Raw genomic sequence first — 20,398 nt, 5'->3', positions numbered from 1 at the left:
TTACAAAGAAAAAGCTGTCAGGTTGTTTTTGTTTAAACTTTTTAATCATTTCCGGTGGTTCACATCGTATCCATGCGACGTCATTATTTACGTTCCGGTTTGAACGATGAGAAGATAATCGCGGAAGGTACTCGTTAAACAATGCTGATATTCAATACTATTGTGTTTAGTAGCTTAAAGGTATTGTTAGATATTTGAGATGGCATTGCGAAGTGCACAGGAGGTGAACAACAATGGATAGTTAAGCATTAACGATTCGTAAAAATAAGGTAAGTGCATGTGCGAAATATTTTATAAAGTTTTGCACGGAGCCTTGGGAATGAGAGACAGGCCGGGATGGAGGTGTCAAAATATTTTTTTAAACAATATTCATATGCTGTTTGTGAAAATACTTTAGTTTTCATACATCTTTAATCGGTCTTTTAAAGAAAACTGAATTTTGATCACCTTTTATTCAAAGTAATTTATTCTTACTTCAACCACTCACTCATTTAATATAACAGGTATTTTTTTTGAAAGATAATGAAACTGAAAATCACAACATTGCTTTAAAAAAAATGTCATGTGATTTCTTGATTTTTCAGATATCGGATTATTGTGAGAAACTTGAAAAATGCCAGCAGCTAATAGAAATAATCCTTGGCGAATTCAGCCCAAGCCAGTTCCTGTACCCTATGACAAGACTGCAAAAATAGCAGCAAGGAGCTTGGCATCATACAAAACACAGGTGCCCTCTCCTCACGATGCAAGAGAAGAAAAGTATAGACGTCGCCAATCTCAGCTCACATCTCAGGGTTACTTTGCCGCTCAAAATGTGCCATACAAAGGACTGGGTGATCCTTTTTACCTAGATGAGCAGAGGATGATTCTCCATGCTCTGGGGCAATGGGATGCTGTAAGTACCAGCATTGATATATTTGTATATACATATTTATTTGTTTTCTTATATGAACACATGTATATGAATCACAAGTAGAATTTCATCATCAAATCAAATTTTTTTTTTATCTTTATGCAGGGCATATTATTAATTTCTGAAATCAAGACAAAAAATCATGTACATATAAATGTATTTGTGTATGCATTATATCAGGTGTAAAGGTATCAAAGGCTTGGTTTAAAAATAAGATTAGTAATCTTTAACTATTATGGTATTTAAAAAAAAAATTAAACAGGAGTTAACTTCATTAATTCTCTGCATTGGGATTTTTCTATGGGAAAATTCAATTGTGAAAGGTATACAATTCTAAGAGTTGCATAATTGTAGATAACAATGTGTTAGCAGTTCATGGGATTAAATGAATCTTTTATGATCTTTTGATTTGATCTCACACATTGCTCTAAGCATTATCAGAAATAAGAGGTCTGTAATATTACATTATTGACAGTTAACAGTTTTTTTTTTCAATGAATATTTTTTTCTTTATGTCATATGTGAAAAAAACATCAAGTTGAATTACTGATTCATAATATTCAGTGGATTTAAAGAAATCAAAAAAAATTTCAACAAAGAGGAATTTACAATGGAGCGCAAGTATAAGAAATTGAAAGTGCTTATCTCATATTTGATATCTTGAATATTTATATCAATAAGCTTATTATTTCTCTTACAAGGGATGTCAAACTTTACATTCTGTCAATTCATCAAGATAACACACTTTCATTATGTTTACCAAGTAGTTTAAAGCTGCCCATTTTATATATCTGAATAGTTGTAAAAAGGAGAGATTGATAGTGTATTGTGCTGAATAAATGCTCAATAGGCAGTGTTTAAATTTGACAAATAAGGCCTCTACATATCTGCCAGTTTGGGGATTGTGTCAATAAAACTGTTAGTGAAAGGGGACGGAAACTCTTTCTGTGGAGATATTTGCTCATTTTATCAACACGCGCTGACAAATTGATACTATATATAGAACTAATAAATTTTATGGAGGCTATATAAACCTGGCATATCTTCTCTCTTTTTTTTTCTTCATAGCCAAATTTGTCCACTCATGGAGAAAGTAAAGTATGCATTTGTGTAATGTTCCATATATGTAATTTTAAAATTGCTGTAGAATTGTTATGTGTTAGTCAAAGTGTATACATGAATATGCATAATAAAATACCACTGAGGCATCTGCATGTATGCATGAATGTTGTAGAATTATATTATTTTTTCATGTGTTAATTTGGAGACATATACCAGTGCCGGTATTTATGATATCAAACCTACATAAATATTTTTTAACAAGATCTTGCCCCAATAATAATTATTTTAATTTTTTGTATTAAAATGCAAAATTGCTTATACCTTTGAACCAACCAAATACACTTTACATAATTATATAACTATTAAACAGCACATTTATCTTCGCTAGCACCTACAATGATGAGCTATATGATGCTCCTGAAGTTTTCCTCTTCTTTTCATTAAAAAGAGGATTATCTTAACACACACTCCAGACAGGGGAAGATCAGTTTAATAATCAGTTTAATAAATTTTTTACTATATACATCTCATCTAAGTTAAACAATATATTCATATATAAGCTAGAAACAAATCATTGACTAGATATACACTAAATCATTTGGAGTTATCCCCCTTGAATGCTCCTCCTCGGATTTTTTTCAGGAGCTTAGCTATCAACTTCTTATATTTATAGATCACTTTCAGATTATAGATTTAAGTAAACAAATTGAAGGAAAAGAACTTGCATTTAGTCCAATGCATTCTGGTATAATTTTATTTCTTGCATGAATTTTACTTCAGTTTTGTTTTCAAGTTATAGTTATATTTTTTTTTTCCTCAATTTCAATTATTATATGTATGACAAGTAAATTGTTTCTATAATTATAAAAAATTCATCAAAAAATATGTTGTGCTGAAGGAGTTTTTTTATATTTTGTTTTAAATACATACGTACAATGTATTTTCGAAGATATGCAGATGCAAAAAATTGCAATGTGCATGTTATCAAGTTTGGAATTCATAAGGTATTGGTATATCTGCATCAATCAACTGAAAATTATCATTAATAATTTCTATCTATGAATTTCTTAATTTGTCAGAACTTATTCAAGGTTTTAATGCTTGAGAATAACAATTATACTTATTGTGTGAAGTAGAAAAGTATTTAAAATCTCTAAAGAAAACAAGATTTGTGGGAATTTAAACTACCGGTACATAATTCTGCTTTCCTTTCAACTCTGTATACCATAAGCTGTTTAACAGAATTTTGAAATCATTGAACAGTTTCTAAATTAATGCTTGACTGTTCCGTTATTTTTTGATAAGTGGATATATTCACATTAGCCATTTTAATAATAGTGTATTAAGTTAGATCGCTTTAAGATTGGGTGTGAAAATATTTAAAAGAATTATAAGATTACCACGTTTCAACTTTTGCATGCATTTTGCTGAAAGTCAATGTACTTCTGAACAATGGAATGATGAAAAAAAAACCTGCTAATGTTTTTACTATGGTACTAGTGCATGATGATATAAAAAATTAACCATTGCATTATGTAAAAAAAAATAGCCATACTATTACAATATCAATTCACAAAAAGAGCATCTGAAAACTTATGTGGAATAGTTTTAAATTGTTAAAATGTGCATAAATTGAACTAATAGACAATCAAAATTACATGTAATAAATTGATTAAATTTAAAAAAAAAAAATTAAGTGCTTTTAACTGATTTCTTATTTCTGGAATGAATATCCTGATTTTCATTTTGACTTCTGAATAAGTGGATATTGCTGCAGTATATGTATAATTTACTTGTATATTGTATGTAGAAGTAGAGAGAGTATTTGTGAAGGCTATTAGAGTATTTGCAGGGAATTAATAGGAAGGATTTTAAGGCTAGACATGCAGTCAGCTATGCATTTCATTTTAATGAACATGAGCCAAAACACAGAATTACATGTATATATTCAAGTTAATGTTATAAGTGCATAATTTTATGCTCTCCCACGCAGCCTTCAAAAACACTCTTTATAAACAATCTCCAGTGTACTTTCAGATATCTAAAAATACGGATTTGATATTATACGCAATTGCACTTTTAAAGCACAACAAAGAATTATGTATGGTAATTTGTAAAAAAAAACAAACTTGTATTTCATTAAGACCAAGTTTTTTGTAATAGTTATGACATTTTTTAGTGACCACTTGATTCGCATTGATAGAATAAAAACATCATTTAAATCCCAAACAAAATAATGTACATAAAAGTATATACTGCTATATTAACTATACATATATATGCACCTATATATATATATTTGAAATAGACTTGATGCATCTTAACCGAAGTCAGACAAAAATACTTGTATGTTCATACAGTACACTAGTCTAAGAAATGATTTCATATGAAATTACCTTAAATTGCTAGTTTTTTAATAATGTGTGATATGTACAGAGTGTTAAACTTGTTATGTAGGAATACAGATACAGTATAACAAAATCTGATAAAATGAGATTATGTATTTAGATAATTTTTTTTTATTACTAGCTGTTTTGGAAAAGAATAATGATATATTTACATCTCTTGAAGTTTCAGCAAATGATAATATTTAATGGACTTTTTTCTTAAGTATATTTAGTCCATAATAATTTGTTATTTATGAACACAGAAATACGATGAGGAGACGAGCAGTAGCAGTGATGAGGATGAGTATGATATTTCAGCTGAACTCCAGCAGCAGAAACGACAACAGGTATCGTAACAATTAATTCACAATTAAGGGTCCTCCACACACCTGGGAAAAGATATGCATGCAAGCCCATTTTTCTAAATTTCTTAATGACATTGATTTTTAGCATGTGTTTGACATAAAAATTACCCTAAAAATTTTGTGATATAAACTGTTTCACATAATTTGCCTTAAAATCGCCAGGTTGTGATGTACTGTCTTAAACAGTAGAAGTCACGGGGTGTCGAGGATCCTTAAGATCGAAGAACACGTACATAAATGTAATTTCTCCATCACTGTAAACATTTTTATTTTCAGTGGACATTAATTCACATGTACTTCGATATGGTGATATACCTGCTACCATCAATTCAAAAACATATGTATCTGAAATATGAATGCCTTATTATCATGTTCTGAGGAAAAGCCAAATTTGCAAACAAACCAACTGGGTTTTTTTTTAAACCAATAAAATTTATGCCCCTCAAAATTTGATGATTTTACAAATAACATGCAGTTCTTATTTTGGGGGAAATTAGGGGTTTATCTTTTTATCACCAGGTGTCAGCAACATCATTTGTTCTCAGAAGGTCAAAAACAGACATGAACACTTTACAAAGGGAGGTCATCCATGGAAGGTATTGAGGCTTAAATTTTTTATCAAAGTGATATTTATGTTAATTTGAAATTGTTTGCATATTACATTGCCATTATTTTTTTCTCATCTATCTTTAGGAACATGGTTCGCAACGTCAAACTTGGCCATGGACTTTTCGATCTAATAAAAACTGAGCAAGCAGCTAAAGTAAGAATTTTAAAAGGATTTTTAATTCTATCAGTCGCTATTACAACTATTCACTTGCTTTGAACCATTTCATAATCATAAATACATTAGCTGGTGTTATATAAATGTGATTTCTATAGCAACAATCAGAGAATGAAATGAACAAGATGAAGGCTGAACAGATGAAGAACCAATGGCAGCCTCCCAAACTAGACTCCTCGTCAGAGGAATCGGAGGAGGAGATCGAGGATGATGTAGAATTATCCAGGTAAGGATATGAGGACCACAATGAAGAATGAAATGTTGCAGTTCATTTATTTGCAAATAATATTCAGAAAGTTTGTTGTGTGTTTTCAAAAGAAGGAAAAGATGCCCCTGTTATAAATAATGATATTTAGGGATTTTTGTTTTTAAAATGTTTCCAACAGAAGATAATATTCTCATTTGCCTTTCAATGGAGCTGACTTTTCTAGGCTTTCTGTAAATAAATTGTCCGTTTGCTCTCCCTCCTTTTGACTTGGTTTTTATGAACTTTATGTTTTTTTATTTTTTCAAAGTTGCACAAAAGTTGAACAGAAATCAATAAAAAATAATAATCATAGGCTTTATCTCAGATTGTTGATAAAAAATAGAGTATTTTTCTGCTACCAGTTGTTAATATGGAGAGAGCAAGCAAAGATTTATCAAAACTAAAAATAAAACTTCCTAAAGAGGCCTAATAGCATTTATTAGGATCTATGCAGGGTGTTACATTTGTGTTTTGTTTATACTCAGATGTTTTTAAGCTTGCTATTAATACCGGTAGCTGTTTAAAAAGCTATATGCTACTAGTAGACTTAATTTGTTGTTTTTAGACTTAAGGTGGTATGGGACATCTATCAATATTAATGTGAATAAAAGTACATCAGAATTAAAATACACTGTACTTTCATTGGTTTAGAATTTTTAGATGTTACAATGACTTACAGATCCTTATAGTTAATGCTCTAACCCATTGCGCTAGGCTGTTAGGTAACTGATTTTGTAAAGAAAAAATCTTGAGAATTATACGATAACTGATTTTATTGTTTATTTCTGTACGAAGAGCACGTCACAATATTATCAGGAGGTGTCCCATTCCACCTTAATTAACTTTTGCCAGTTTTTGTGTTTTAAAAAATTTTTGCAAGAAATTATCTACTGTTATTTGTTGTTATAAAGACCAAAGTTATAAAAACATTACAAGAAATTAGAATGTAAAGAATATAATAATTGATATATTGTAAATTTTTGTGATGTATAAAGGTTATTATATACATGTAGTGTGGTTCAAAATTGCTCACTGGTATCGTTATATCAATTTAAAGGAAAATTAATTCAGCAGCTTGAAAATCATGACTCATAAAACTACACTTTTATCAATAATGTAAGCTTTGATAATTTGGCCCACATATTTCATTGATTTCACCAATGTTGATCATCAATAACATGGATTTTTATAACTTTCGGTCAATGTAACATATTCATTAGGCCACCAAAATTAATTCTTCGTTTAACATCACTTCAAAATCTCAAATCTACCGATACAAGGAAAGCTGATGAAATTAAAACAAATGAAGTTTAAAAAAAAAAATGATTTTCATTAATTTAGCTGAATACAGTGAGTATTCAAACTACATATAATTTATCTTTTTAAAAGTGATCTTTCCTGATAATCTTATTGAGTATCTGATTTATAGTTGGATGTGCTCTAAACATTCAAATTTCTACAGATTACAGTAATTTAGTATGATAAAAAAAAGAATGAAATTTTTTTTTAAAACCCAATTTCTCCTAAACCTATGAGCGGGAGTTACGTTAAACATATCGAATTAACTTTGGACAGCCTTACATTGCTTGATTAACCAGGAGTTGACATTTTTTGGGGATGTTTGTCTTTGCAAAGCTTCATGAAACATTCAGATGTAAGAGAAACTACTGACGACGAGGAACAAAAGTCTGAGGATGAGTCCCCCGACACCAGGGGGAGGGTCTCTTTTATTCGGTAAAATTAAGTCTACCATTTGCAGAATATTTCATATCTTTACATCATGCTTGTACATTCAGGAGCCAAGCTTGAATACCTGACATTGTGCAGTTATAACCTTAACAATAATACTTGCATTGTAATGAAATTAATTTAATGACTGTATTGAGAAAACTAATTATTTATTGCTTACTTATTAATTGATTTAATAATCAGATTCAAGCATTATCAATGACATTAATGATCTTTATTAAAAATGCTTATGCAGTGTTAACTTTTCTTGTGATACTATTTTCAACTCATAAATATAAAAAATACAATCAAACAGACTGTATCTTTCACCATGGTAATAAAAATATTTTCCAAATTTCAGCCAACAAGAGGATGAGGGGTCAGAGTTAGGGGTCTCCCGGTCCTTGGCCACCACCCCGAGGTCCCCGGGGAGGAGGAAAAAGATCAAGGCCCCCCGTCCCTACACCCCACAGCACACCAACATTATGGAGGCCAAAGAAAATACTGCTAAGTAAGAATTCTAATTGTAATTTGATTGAATGTAAAGTAGAAGTGTATTTTGATGGAAAGAATGTTGGGAAAAATAAATTTCCAGTACACAGATTAACTTGTACATTGTATGAACTGCGTAAAAAATCCTTTATTTTGATTTCAGAGATGCATTTTTCCGCCAACTTTGTGCTTTACACTGGATCCTCGAAGCAATGGCTCTACACGCCAGAACAGGGGGAGATAACTCTATTACAATGTCTCCCATTACATCGAGTTGGAAGCTAAAGTAAGTTTTTTGGCTTTTATTTATTATTTTATCCAAAGAAAATGCTGAGTAGTATATTGATAAATGTTTATAAATAAAATAAGTGGTGAAAACTACTCTAAAAGGAAGATTTAATTTTTTGGATTGCAGTGAAATAGGAGGCACGAAAACTTACCCAAGAGACCATGAGGGTATGACCTGGAAGGAGTTGATTCACCTTGAAATATCTCCCAAGGCCCCAGTAAGTCTGTCAACTGTCATACAGAATTGTTGTGCAAAAATGTGAAGAATTTTCTTTAATGTGCTGGTACTTATCATTAGAGATAAAGAAATGGATTTTATTGTTCCCATGTAATTACTGTAGATTCCTAATTAAATGCGAGGAGTTAATATCCGCATAAAATTGTGAGAAGCACCCTTCCAGGATTTTATGATCTCATCATTATTTTTCGAGAGTTGAGAACTATAAGAAATAAGAATAAAAGTTCCACATTCGCGATTTAATATTCTTGCGATTTGATACATAACAGTGGGATCATGGAATTAAGTACTCGCGTAATATAAGGAATTTACAGTACCTAATTGGTTGATTTGATTTAAATGTAATATATAACATTAGAGACTGATAAACTTGATTGTAGGCAATCAAGAGAAAGAGCACCAGAGTGGGTACAATAAAGAGGCCCCCAGGGGGCCACAGAAATAGTGTGTTCTCTAACTTCCTGGGAATGGCCAATGTCTCGGGATCCACCAATTTACGAGTGAGCAGCTCCCTAGATAACAGTGTGGATGAGAGTCTGGGATCCACATCTAAAGTGGATGGAAAGGAGGAAGAGGACGATGGGAAATATGTCAGTAAGTACTTCAGGGTCATAAGGTTCAGCACATATACCTTGATTAACTCATTTAGTTGGCGGATAAATGAGGGAAATTTATCTCATTTTGATTGTGGATCCCTTGCGTGTTTTCACATTGACCTTTTGATGAAGATGCAATTGGTTTTGAAAGCGTGCAGACGGGCAAAGTGAGCAATGACAATGACAGTTTTCATAAAAATGTGCTTTGTGATAAGGTAGGTAAGATAGTGTTTGTCCTGTAATATGGGTGTTCTCATATGCACTGATTTCTGTTCAAGGTATATTCAAGTACCTTAATGAGGATATCTCCACTAAACTGTATGAGGATGATGAATCTCAAGAACCTGTTGGTCCAGTGAAAGTTAGGAGGGAGCGCAAAAAAGAAAAAAGGTAACACTCCCTCTAGGTCTTCAGATTATAATCTGAATGCAACTACAAGTGTGTTAATCTTTATTTTTGAAAAAAAATCTTAAGCTTTCACCTTTGATTTTTGTATATATTGTATTTCACAGGGGTCAGGATGGAGAACATTCACACAAGAAATCCCCAAGAAAATCAGCTGATCCAGGGGTAATTTATAATATTCCAGAAAAAATACTCAGCAATTATTTGGCTGCATATATATATAGATTCAGTTTGCAATTAATTTCTTGCAAGAGTAATGACGATGCTATTTTGTATATTTATACCCAGAATTCAATGTCTGTTGTCCTTTTTTTAGAGTGAGCGTGGGAGGTCTGCAGAAAGAGGGCGCTCTGCTAGTCATCAGCGCGAGTCGTCTCGCTCAAACAGAGCCGATTCTGCAGTTATACGACCTAAAAGGTAAAACATAAGAAAATCTCAGGTTAAAATAATCTGGTACGGGTGATATTTTGGTACTGTATTTTCATCATGTTTCTGTTTTTTATTTCTCATCAGTTCCCCACAGCTGATAGAGTTCCAGAACAACAGAGCTAGCACTAAATACCAGAATGTTGTTGGTGAGATGCACATGAAATTTCAGGAGAGAAAAGAGGATTCTGCTATACAGTTACATGAACAGTTAGAGCAGTTAGAAAAGTAAGCTAAGAGAGGAGGAAAATGTCTAGAAAATTACTTAAATGCCACTCTTAGTTATTTCAAATATACCGGGTATATGCACTCATTATTCAGGGTTTGTTGTGAAAAACCCAAAAAATAACTTTGCCAAGCTATAAAGTTTTTGAAAATAAGCTTGAACTGTATTTTTGTTGATATTAATATTTGCTTATTTCTTCCAGACAGAGGTTTGTAGTTTGTCAAAACAAATTTCTGGCCATTAATTCTCAACTGAAAGGAAGCAGCTTTCACCGAGCTGTTCAGGAGATGAGAGAGAGGAGCAATCGAATGTTTACTCGCCCCAACGAAGAGCTTCTGAAGAAAAAGCAAGAGGAAGGTTCAAAAGGAAACTGGTAAATAACAGCATGTTTTCCATTTAAAACTTTAATAACCATACAACTGAGTCTGAACGAAGAGTCTGGGAGCTTCTTCTCTCATTTGGATTGGTTATAATAATGCATGTGTTAAATTTAAGCACTCTGTTTTCTTGGTCAAGTAAAATTGAGGTAGATTGTGAATATGTGTATTAAATTATGAAATTTATAAAAGTTCATGTTACTAAGAGAGATACCAGGAAATGGGTTTTTTTTGCAAGAATTATTCAGTGGACCTCTATGAAAACATTTTTTTAGGTATGCAGAGTTGTTGGCAAATTCTCCTGATGAGCTGAGAGAGGAATGGTACTACAAAGTGATCATGAAGAAACTTGCCAAATATGGACTGGTAGGGCTTTAAATCTAGCTTTTCATCGTAATAAAATTGAAATTTGTTAACCAGTTTTTTAAATCAAATGATTCAAAAATATCCACTGTAATACTGTGAAATTTTAGTTTATTTCTAAATCTAATATATTCTTGCAATTATATTTTTTGACATTTTCCAAAGGTTTCTGCACCTCAATGGCCCCTCTTGTTCAATGGTTAACAAGTTTCAAAGAACTGTCTGTTTTGTAAAGCTAGCCATAAAGAGCTATATGTTAAAACTTTGTAACTCTCTTCTATGGGATATGGTGTATTCTCTTAATCAATGTAACACATGTAACTATCAAAGTTAATTTGTCTCATATATTTCATTAAATGTTGTCTGTGACTAATATATATTAACTAATATACTGTTTTATAATTCTCCGTAAATTCTTAATCATCCACACAATTTAGCTATATATAATTCTTTGCATGTGAACAATGTGAACACAGTTACTCTATGATACTGTTTGTAGAGAAACTGCAGGAGAATTATAATGTCTGCTGTACTAAAAAGAGTGACAATTGATCTGGTTTTGAAATCATATAGTATATGCTTATAAGCTACTGTTAAATTGGGTTGCTATAATAATATTTTCAAGTGCAAATTATATATACGGAAAATGACTTTGTAAAAATTAATATACAACAGTTGCTGCTAGACCACAGTGCTATGAAGCGTACTGCGCAGTACTAGAAAACATTTTTCATCTAATAATCATTTATTCATATTGCATTTGTATTGATTATTGATAGATGTCAAATCCAAATCAAGTATGGAAAAAAGTGACAATTATGAGAGTAAGTTCCCTTGGTTAAGTGACCTATCTTTATGATGTCACCATGTGTTTTGCTTAGAAATTTAATTACAATTGCACCCCAATCGCTGATTTTGTGATCATAGGAATTTTCAAGCACTGGCCTTATATACTTTTATTGTACCACAGTAGAATTTGACATCTGTAGAAAATTTGCATGTAGACATTTTTTTTTTATATGTATTGGTTGTAATTCCATGTAGGAAAAAAAACCAGAACTCACTTTTTATTATATAATGGAGTGTTATTTAGCTTAAAGCACCCTCATGCTTCATGTTTTGTTTGTAAATTTTCAATACGGATCCAGTGTGTTTTTGAGTGTGATCTTTGTGTAGGATGTTTTGCTAGTATTAAGATTATTAATTTGGTTTCAGGTTCCGTACTCTTTGCACTGTGGTATTGTAGTCATACACACAGTGTCATTGTAAAAAGGAATCAGTAGTTGACGCCATTTTTTTCATTGCCAGAACCCATTGGTTTTATTGCTGTTACACTCAGATGAAAGGAATGTAATGGAATTTAACGGAATACATGTAATCCTTGGGTTCTGGTGATGTTTAATTGTATACATGTATAAGCTCGGAATTAACAACTCACCAAATATTTAAAAAAGACATTCCGATTGACCTCAGAATACCCAAACCTAACAGTTTGTATTCAATGCAGCATTATCCTCTTCAACTCAAACTCAAAATTCTGTCTCCAACTAAAGTAGCCCTGTAATTTTCTGCCAGATCGAGTCGTCTTTTTTCAAGGCCAATCCTGGCTGAAAAATTTGTACAGGTATAATACAGATACGGTACTTCAAAATGTCCAAGCTAATTTAAGGCTTGTTCATATTCAAATGACGTTCATTTCATATTGATCACAAATCAGATGAACCATACATCTGGCATGTGCAGGCCGGCTTTAGTTATATATACTGGTATACATTTATTTTATGTGGCCTTTATAATATTTATGGTACTATACATGCAGATACAGAGGGGTTTGACTACTCGCAGGAATACGGTAAATTGTCATTTGGTGTGGAATAACACACTGCTCTGATTATCACTGTTGTAATATATTATCACAGCATCGTACTCTCGACCAAAGGCGGGTTACCATAATACAGGTAATGATTAAGGGAGGGCAGCACTTGGAAAATAGTTTGTTTCTTATCTTTGAATTTCATTTATTTGTTGACTCATTCCTTTAATTAGTAAAATATGGAAATTCTTCACGAAATAATTAAAACCTGATTACAGTAAAACACATTATAGCAAACACGCTAATAACGAATTGACGCTTACAGTGAAGTGAATTACATTCCTCAAAACTCTATAAAATGTTGAAAACTAAATGACGGATATAACGAACTACACTTATAATGAAGTGAAAATGCCTGTCCCTGGGACTTTGCTATAAGCATGTTTTACTGTATATGGTTCGAATTTTGTTTTAGCTAATATTTAAAATATAAAATCAGATGCAATATTTATGAGAGAAATCAAATGAAGACTCAAAACATAATTAAACTAAAAAATTGAATGAAAATTTTTTTGATTCAAGACATATAAAATTAGAATATTCAATGAGAAAAGTACAAGTATAGTTATGGCTACACTCATGATCGAATGATCGAAATTTGATATTATGCAGTCGGTATAGTACATGTATTTTAGATTTTAAGGAAGTTCAAGTGCTGCTCTTGCTTTCTTTTGCATGGCCTTCTTGTTTATCAGGAGTAGCAATTTACTTCTTTTCTCTGAAAATCCCATCATTTTCTTATTGTTCAGATCTTGAATCGGTTATATATTTGGATTCTTCCAAGTTCTCAGAGTTTCAACTTTGATGGATGTAATTCATGAAAGAAATATGGATGAAAATGATATTAGCACTGAAACAGTGTGTTTTACTTGCCTTTGTTTTGTTTTCATTAATTTTTTCACTTCACAGTTTTTTTCATTTATTTATTAATTTTATTTGATTTTAAATGAAGGTTAATGAAATAAAAGTACTATCAATCAATCGATACAGCCTTTATCTATTATAAAGGAGGAGACAACTATGAAGACTAACATTTTTCTCTCAATTAACGTAAAATATTCAAGAGTGAAATATAGTGATATATACTATTAGATGTAATATATTGAGTTAAGACTACTATATCTTGACGTTCCTTGCCTCTGACTTTCAGAATAGATCTAGATCATAGTGATGTATTGAAGTGGACCGTAAGTTTCTGTCTTTGAAACCCAAACTCTTATCTATGACATATAGGATACCATATAGAATCCCAGTCCTTGGTCATGCAACTTGTAAAATTAATGTTTCCTTAATTATGTGCCTTGGAATGTTTGAAATTGAACCCTTTTATAGATGCATGCAGAAATCACAAATGAAAACATTATATCTTTGTAGCTGGACCTTTGTATTTTATGATTTGAGAATTTAAACCTACAGGCCTAAGTCTGTCTAAATCTCAATAAATAAGATCATAATTATTATATGTACAAATAGTCAAAGTCTTATTTCTATGAATTTATCAGTCTTTGCTATTATACTTCAATTGCTAATGAATTAAAAAGAATACATGTATAATTAAAGATGTCGTAAATGTCATGACTTCTGTTTGTACAGTATTTACTGGAATCTGTTCAAAACAACACAGAAGTCGTACGTCATTCCATACAATACAAGATGATGAGCATGGTATGTCTATTTTTCATCAACAGATTGAAGGAGCTGGTCAGCAACTCAGCAAGAGGACATTTTTCAAAGTCTTGGAAAGGCTTCGGGAGTGGGAAATCTGCAGCCCTGACATATGTGCTGCCATTGAGTTCTGTCGCGAGAAGATCGTCGAAATGACAGTGGAGGATTTTGAGGAGTGGTTCTCGCAACAGTTCCCGAAAATTCAGCGACCCCAAACGGCCCCTGTGGGTAAAAAGAAGAGCAGGGGTGGAGACAACCTACAGGTGGCTCTCCAGGAGAGATTCCCTAGTGCTTACTCAAGTCGTGCCAAGAGTGGATTCCGCCCCCGCGGACAGAGAAGTAAGAGCGGCTACGCCTTTTCTGGGCGGCCATTATCTTCATCAACCACAGTCACTGTGGCAAACCCAGTGATAAAAGTGAGACCAATGTCAATGAGATAAATTGACCTATATATAGCTTTAACATCCATTAAATTGGTGATTGATACTGAATTTTAAGTGTAGCCATTTAGCTTTCTGTCAACCTCAACCTTTGATATTTCTTTGAATCTGAACTCTATAACCGGAAGTTAAAATAGAAGTGGAATATAAAACATCTTTTCTTAAAAAGGTTTATTGATGTTGTACAAGATGTATAGACTGTGATAGCTAATTTTCATGTTCAACTGTGATTACGGCTTCTGTCTGTGATGTTGCTCAAGTTTATAATTGTCTCCACAAATATTATATATATGGTTGTGATATATTTATCAGCATTCACAGAAAGAGTTATATACATAAGCTTTATTATATTTAAGATTTTGCTACAATGTATATACCATTATTGATAAAGTGGTGCTTGTAGTTGCTTTTAACTCCAAAGCTTTAAAATTACCAAATTGATAAAATATTTGTTGATAAATTGATTTGTGACATCAGAGATGCGGTCACATGACAAATTCATATGGTACACCTATACCTAGCTGTCTCACTATAGAAAAAAATATTGCAGCTTCGAAACAGGGTAATATGTACCAGAACCTTTAACCATTGTATATAATCCCTTATATATAATTAGAACTCATCCTACTTGAATTCTAACAAGAATATTTTGAGTCCCCATAGTTATTTAAAAAATTAAATTTGATTGAAACGTTCAACTCAGGGCAGAGAATTCTCCCAATGGTACACATCAACCAATCCTTCTGACCACCAGTTAATAATTTATATAAAATTGTCATAAACACAATGTCATCGTTTTTTCATTGTAGTGCTAATATAATTTAGTCTGCACTATGTGCAGTGGTTTTCTCTTTCTTGCTTCAAGGGTTGACCCTTAAAGGAATTTTTTTAAATCATAAACTATTTTCTATCAGCATATTATATAACACAAAATATCTATATATAGGACTGGTTCAAAAATATATGTATACAGTCAAACTTCGTCATCTCAAACTAGATGGGACTGTTAAAAAACTTTGAGATATGGAGTGTAAAATACCGGACTTAAAAAATAATTGGTTGGGACTTACTAATCACTTCGATATATCCGTTGTATTCGAGATATCAGTGTTCAAGATATCTAAGTTCAACTGTATTATATCATGATTGTGTAGGAATATATTGATTAAAAGGATCTATATAATACTTATGATCATTATATACTTCGTCTGTTTATTGGGAATATTCGCTCTTGTATAATGTTTGCCCCTTTCGCCCTCGTTGTCTTTGAGCAAATTTTAGATTTGGCAAATTCCAATGTCTCAGAGTATTTCTTTGAACACAACTGTGTCTGTGCGAATTCAAAACCAGGCAATTCTGTTTGCAAGTGTCAAAGGGCAAAAATTACACGAGGCGAAAATAACTTGTATACAGCTAGTAGATTTTCAGTGTGAACTTGAGTACAGTAGTATGCTATTATATCTGGCTATGTTGTAAGTTTAATTGTAAGAACATTTTATCACACACATTATATAACATTTTTGTATGTATGTTTTTGTGTTGCAGACGATTTTAAAAGATGATCAGGTAATTTAGTCAAGTTTTGTCCTGACACATGTATCTAGATCACTAGTGTGGCTCGGTGTGTTCAGAGTGTGCCACGGAAAGCTTACTTTGGCATTTGCATAATATTTTTTCTCGTTCTTTTTTTTTTTTTTTGGTCACTATGCAAATTATTGTTAAATCTGACATGATTTAATACACACTTTATATTACATGTACATACACGTTAATTAATGTTTTTCCTCGACACAACCATAAAACCTTAAAATGTATAGCACCTTAAAATTATATGTAACTACATTTAATGTGTGAAAGGAATAAGAATATATACATTACCTATTCTTTTTTAATTCTATTGGTCAGTGTGTCGATCAACATTTTACTTCCATTCTTGCACATGTAAATGCACATATACAGGGTGACAACAACTGTTTTATTCATTCATTATATTTAAATAAGAACAACCATAAGTAATTACCTTAGATCTCTTTATCAATGAAATCCTAATGTCAAAAATAAATCCAATGTCATTTTGTGTTTGAAGATTTTGTAGTATAAGGGATTCGTGAATAGAAGAATGCAAACTTAAGGTTAAAAGAATACATATAAATGAACATGCAGGTTTAACTTTATCAAGACTCAGATTAAAATGCTTTATGCATTATGCCAGCTAGCACCGAGTGACATGCCGGTATTAAAACACTGTTCTAAATCTTAACAGAATTTTTGTGTCAGGAATTTAATTTTTATTCAGTGGCATTAATTTTGCTAGATTTGTTTATTTTTTTCAATTTTCCTTTTACTTGTCTTTTCTTTTTTAGATTTCAGTTATGTTTAATTTTTTTCTTTGTAATGTCTAGTTATGGTACATAATTAAATTCTATTTTTCATTGTTTAAAATTTAAAATTGTAACTTTTATTTCATAATTTAAAGTACATGTACTAATTCTCTTAAGTAAGTACTTTATGGTCATAGGGAATTTTGGATTTTGGGAATTTCTTTTTTTGGTAATTATTTCATGATTATGTAACTTCAGTGAATCAAACATGACTTTTATACCAAACAGTGATTGATGATTCAAAATGTCTTATTAAATTGCAATATATTCATTAATCTTATGGTAATCTTGATTGTGCATAAGTTATAAAACTTGATTGAAAATTATTTTAAGATGTAATAATTATATATACTGGTATATGTATATTGTTTGCCAACTTATTAATCGGGAATAAGGGAAAACTTTGAGAAGGGTTCAAAATGTTGAGGTTAAAAAATTTTCAGAAAAAGAGTAGAGTTGGGACTTCAGACTTTCTTTGATATATGCATATATATATATGGTACATGTAGTTAGGAAAAAGTAATGGGGATATTGATGTCAAAGATTGATGTTCTACGATATTTCTGATCTAGAAGATATATTTTTTCAGTAAATTTACTATGTAAAGTTAAGAAATTTGAATTTTCCAAGACCAAGGGGGGGGGGGGGGGGGTCCAGAGCCCTCCCCCCTTCTACATCCGCACACAGTGTAGTGTAGAATGCTAGATCATCAAAATTCTTACTGCTCTAAATTTGACCTTGACATATGACCTGACCTTTAACTTCAAGATGTTTAGCTAAGTACTATTTGACCAATTTTAAATAGAAGTCACAAATCCTTTTTGTTTTATGATCTGAATTCAAGAAAAGCATTATATTTTGAAATCATATAATATAAATTTAAAGCATTCCATTTCATCTATAACTTAAAAATAGTCAACTTTCCTCATCTTAAATGCTTTTAATTAAATGTGAACCTTTTGATTACATGTATTTTGATATATAAATAAGGTTAAATATTCAGATCCAGAGTCATAGTTTTTACTTATAATTCTCTTTTTGCATACAGCTCCAGGTTCGGATGACCTAAAAAAAAAAGTCTGAATTTAAACAGAACAGTGCCACATGAAGTGTCTACTCAAATCTAAATTGAAAGCCTTCCCTTGTACTCTTCTGCACAGCCAATACTTTATGTTTAGAATATATATTGAAATTAAAATTTTATTAGTTTGTGGTAATTCTCATTCATTACAATAACACTTGAAATTCTGTACAATTAACGTAATTTTCTCCTACCATACCTATTCAGTTGGGTGATGCCCTTTCTATTTAAACAGAAAAACCATGACAATTTTTTTTTAATTTACTTTTGGTGTAAATGTATATGTACATGTATGTATTGTATGTGATATATATAAAACACGTGTATTAATCTGTGATTATAGGCTATTAAGGTGTACTAGTACACTGCTATTACTCTTTGTTGTACAAGTAATGATTGTTCCAAACCAAAGGATATAGTGCATATGTATTATACAATAGTTTATAAAAATGTTTTTATCTATATTTGTTCAAGATGGTTGCGTTAATACCACGTCCCTTTCATGGGATGTTTCAAGATATTGAGGAATAAAGTTGTTAAAAGGTTAATATCTGCAGTTCTTGTTCTTTCCTCCATTTCTTGGCCTCATTCTCATTAAATTATAACTCAATGACAAATAATATATGCTTTGAAGTGATATTAAAAGAAAATCTCTAATTTTAATCAATATTCACATGCATGTAGTTTCACTTCATGATAGAAGTCATCTTTTTGGCCAATACCAAAAAAAAATCTGCAGTTTCTAAGACCTTTTCCTGGGTCTGACACAGAAGTACCTTTTCTCTAAAAATTAATATACCTGGCAAAATAGAATTTTGGAAACCTGTACATATATAGGTACATGCATGTCCTGATTTAATAATGGTTTAAGTGACTGATTTACTCTGGAAATCAGTTTCAAGATATAAACACAATTAAAGCACTCTGTATATTAGTAAAGTCAATTGATATTCTAAGCGGATCATGATTACTGTAAATATATTACATTTGGCTGTGTATTCTATTTAGCGCTTTTGGCGGAATGCGGCTTACGCTAAATCAAGTACATCGCTAAATGCCATGCATATATGTACAGTGTATAAGAATAGTCACATTCAGGAATAGGCTAATTCAAATCCACGCCAACTTGTTAAAAAACTTATTTCCGCAAAATATCGTACACGCCAAATATAATACGTTTACGGTACTTTCAGAAAATGAAAATGCATTTTTCAAATGTACAGGCTATTTGATTGAAGATGTGATTCTTGCGAATTTACATTGATATTAATTCCTAGCATATAATTAGGAATATACAGTATGTAAAGTATTTATTACTATTTAATATTCCCCTTTTCAATTTGACTCTACATTTGACCCAAGTCTGTGGGGTCTGAGAAACTACACACTTCCTAATTTTGGGCTAATGGCAATTTTATAATATTTAAAATTATTACTGCTCTAAATTTGACCTTGACATATGAAATATGTTATATATGAAATTAAAGTTGTGACAGGCATGCATATAACACAAAATTCTTGTGACGTTTGTAAAATTATCCTTTATTAAGCATTATCAACAGAATATCCCATATATGTTTTCCAAGTGGAAATTAACTGACACAAATAATCTGTGAGCAATTACTCCACAAATAAATATGTCAAGGTCTCTAATAGAGGTCATTACATGTACCTTCACAATATGGAGAAATGAACAAATATAATTGAAATCATACCAACTTATTAGTTACAAATATCTGCCCTTGGTCAAATGTTCATAAGTGAAGCAGTCTCAACAACTGGAAAAATCACATTGACTTGACTGAAAGTAATTATCAAACAATAAATTCACCATATCCATCCTATTAACTTTATTATTCTGACATCTTTAAAAAATCTGATGAATTCCCTCGAATATTTACAATACCAATTATTTTTTAAAAAATGTTTCTAAAATGCAGTTAATCTAAAAATCTTTTGTGAATATCGATATGACTTTTATCCATAGAAAAAGAAAGAGTATTAATACTGTAATAACATTTCAAAAATGTTTTTGATGCTCCGTTACATACATGTATAACA

General features: G+C 31.4%; 1 protein-coding gene across 8 annotated transcripts; it reads left to right on the top strand.

The window, feature by feature from the left end:
• Positions 1-80: 80 nt before the first annotated feature.
• LOC105320830 (coiled-coil domain-containing protein 60) lies at positions 81-18,885 on the top strand. 8 transcript variants are annotated; one of them, XM_011418924.4, is made up of 22 exons: positions 82-269; positions 585-895; positions 1,982-2,011; positions 4,626-4,709; positions 5,247-5,323; positions 5,421-5,490; positions 5,610-5,737; positions 7,394-7,492; positions 7,848-7,997; positions 8,142-8,264; positions 8,394-8,484; positions 8,885-9,098; positions 9,379-9,490; positions 9,613-9,670; positions 9,822-9,922; positions 10,019-10,159; positions 10,360-10,530; positions 10,810-10,900; positions 12,817-12,855; positions 14,459-14,851; positions 16,421-16,441; positions 18,305-18,885. In XM_011418924.4, exons 2-22 carry the CDS (start codon positions 614-616, stop codon positions 18,323-18,325), a joined length of 2,496 nt encoding a protein of 831 aa, XP_011417226.3. In that variant the 5' UTR covers positions 82-269; positions 585-613; the 3' UTR covers positions 18,326-18,885. The 8 variants fall into 8 exon arrangements, with proteins under 8 accessions (XP_011417230.3, XP_011417226.3, XP_011417227.3 ...); XM_011418925.4 differs by lacking the exon at positions 12,817-12,855 and adding an exon at positions 12,717-12,749; XM_011418930.4 differs by lacking the exon at positions 12,817-12,855 and adding an exon at positions 11,677-11,721 and having other exon boundaries at positions 14,459-14,774.
• Positions 18,886-20,398: the final 1,513 nt, after the last annotated feature.

The sequence above is a fragment of the Magallana gigas genome, chromosome 5, assembly GCF_963853765.1.
Source record: "Magallana gigas chromosome 5, xbMagGiga1.1, whole genome shotgun sequence".
NCBI classification, from domain to species: domain Eukaryota; kingdom Metazoa; phylum Mollusca; class Bivalvia; order Ostreida; family Ostreidae; genus Magallana; species Magallana gigas.
This window is presented reverse-complemented; position numbering and strand designations above follow the sequence as displayed.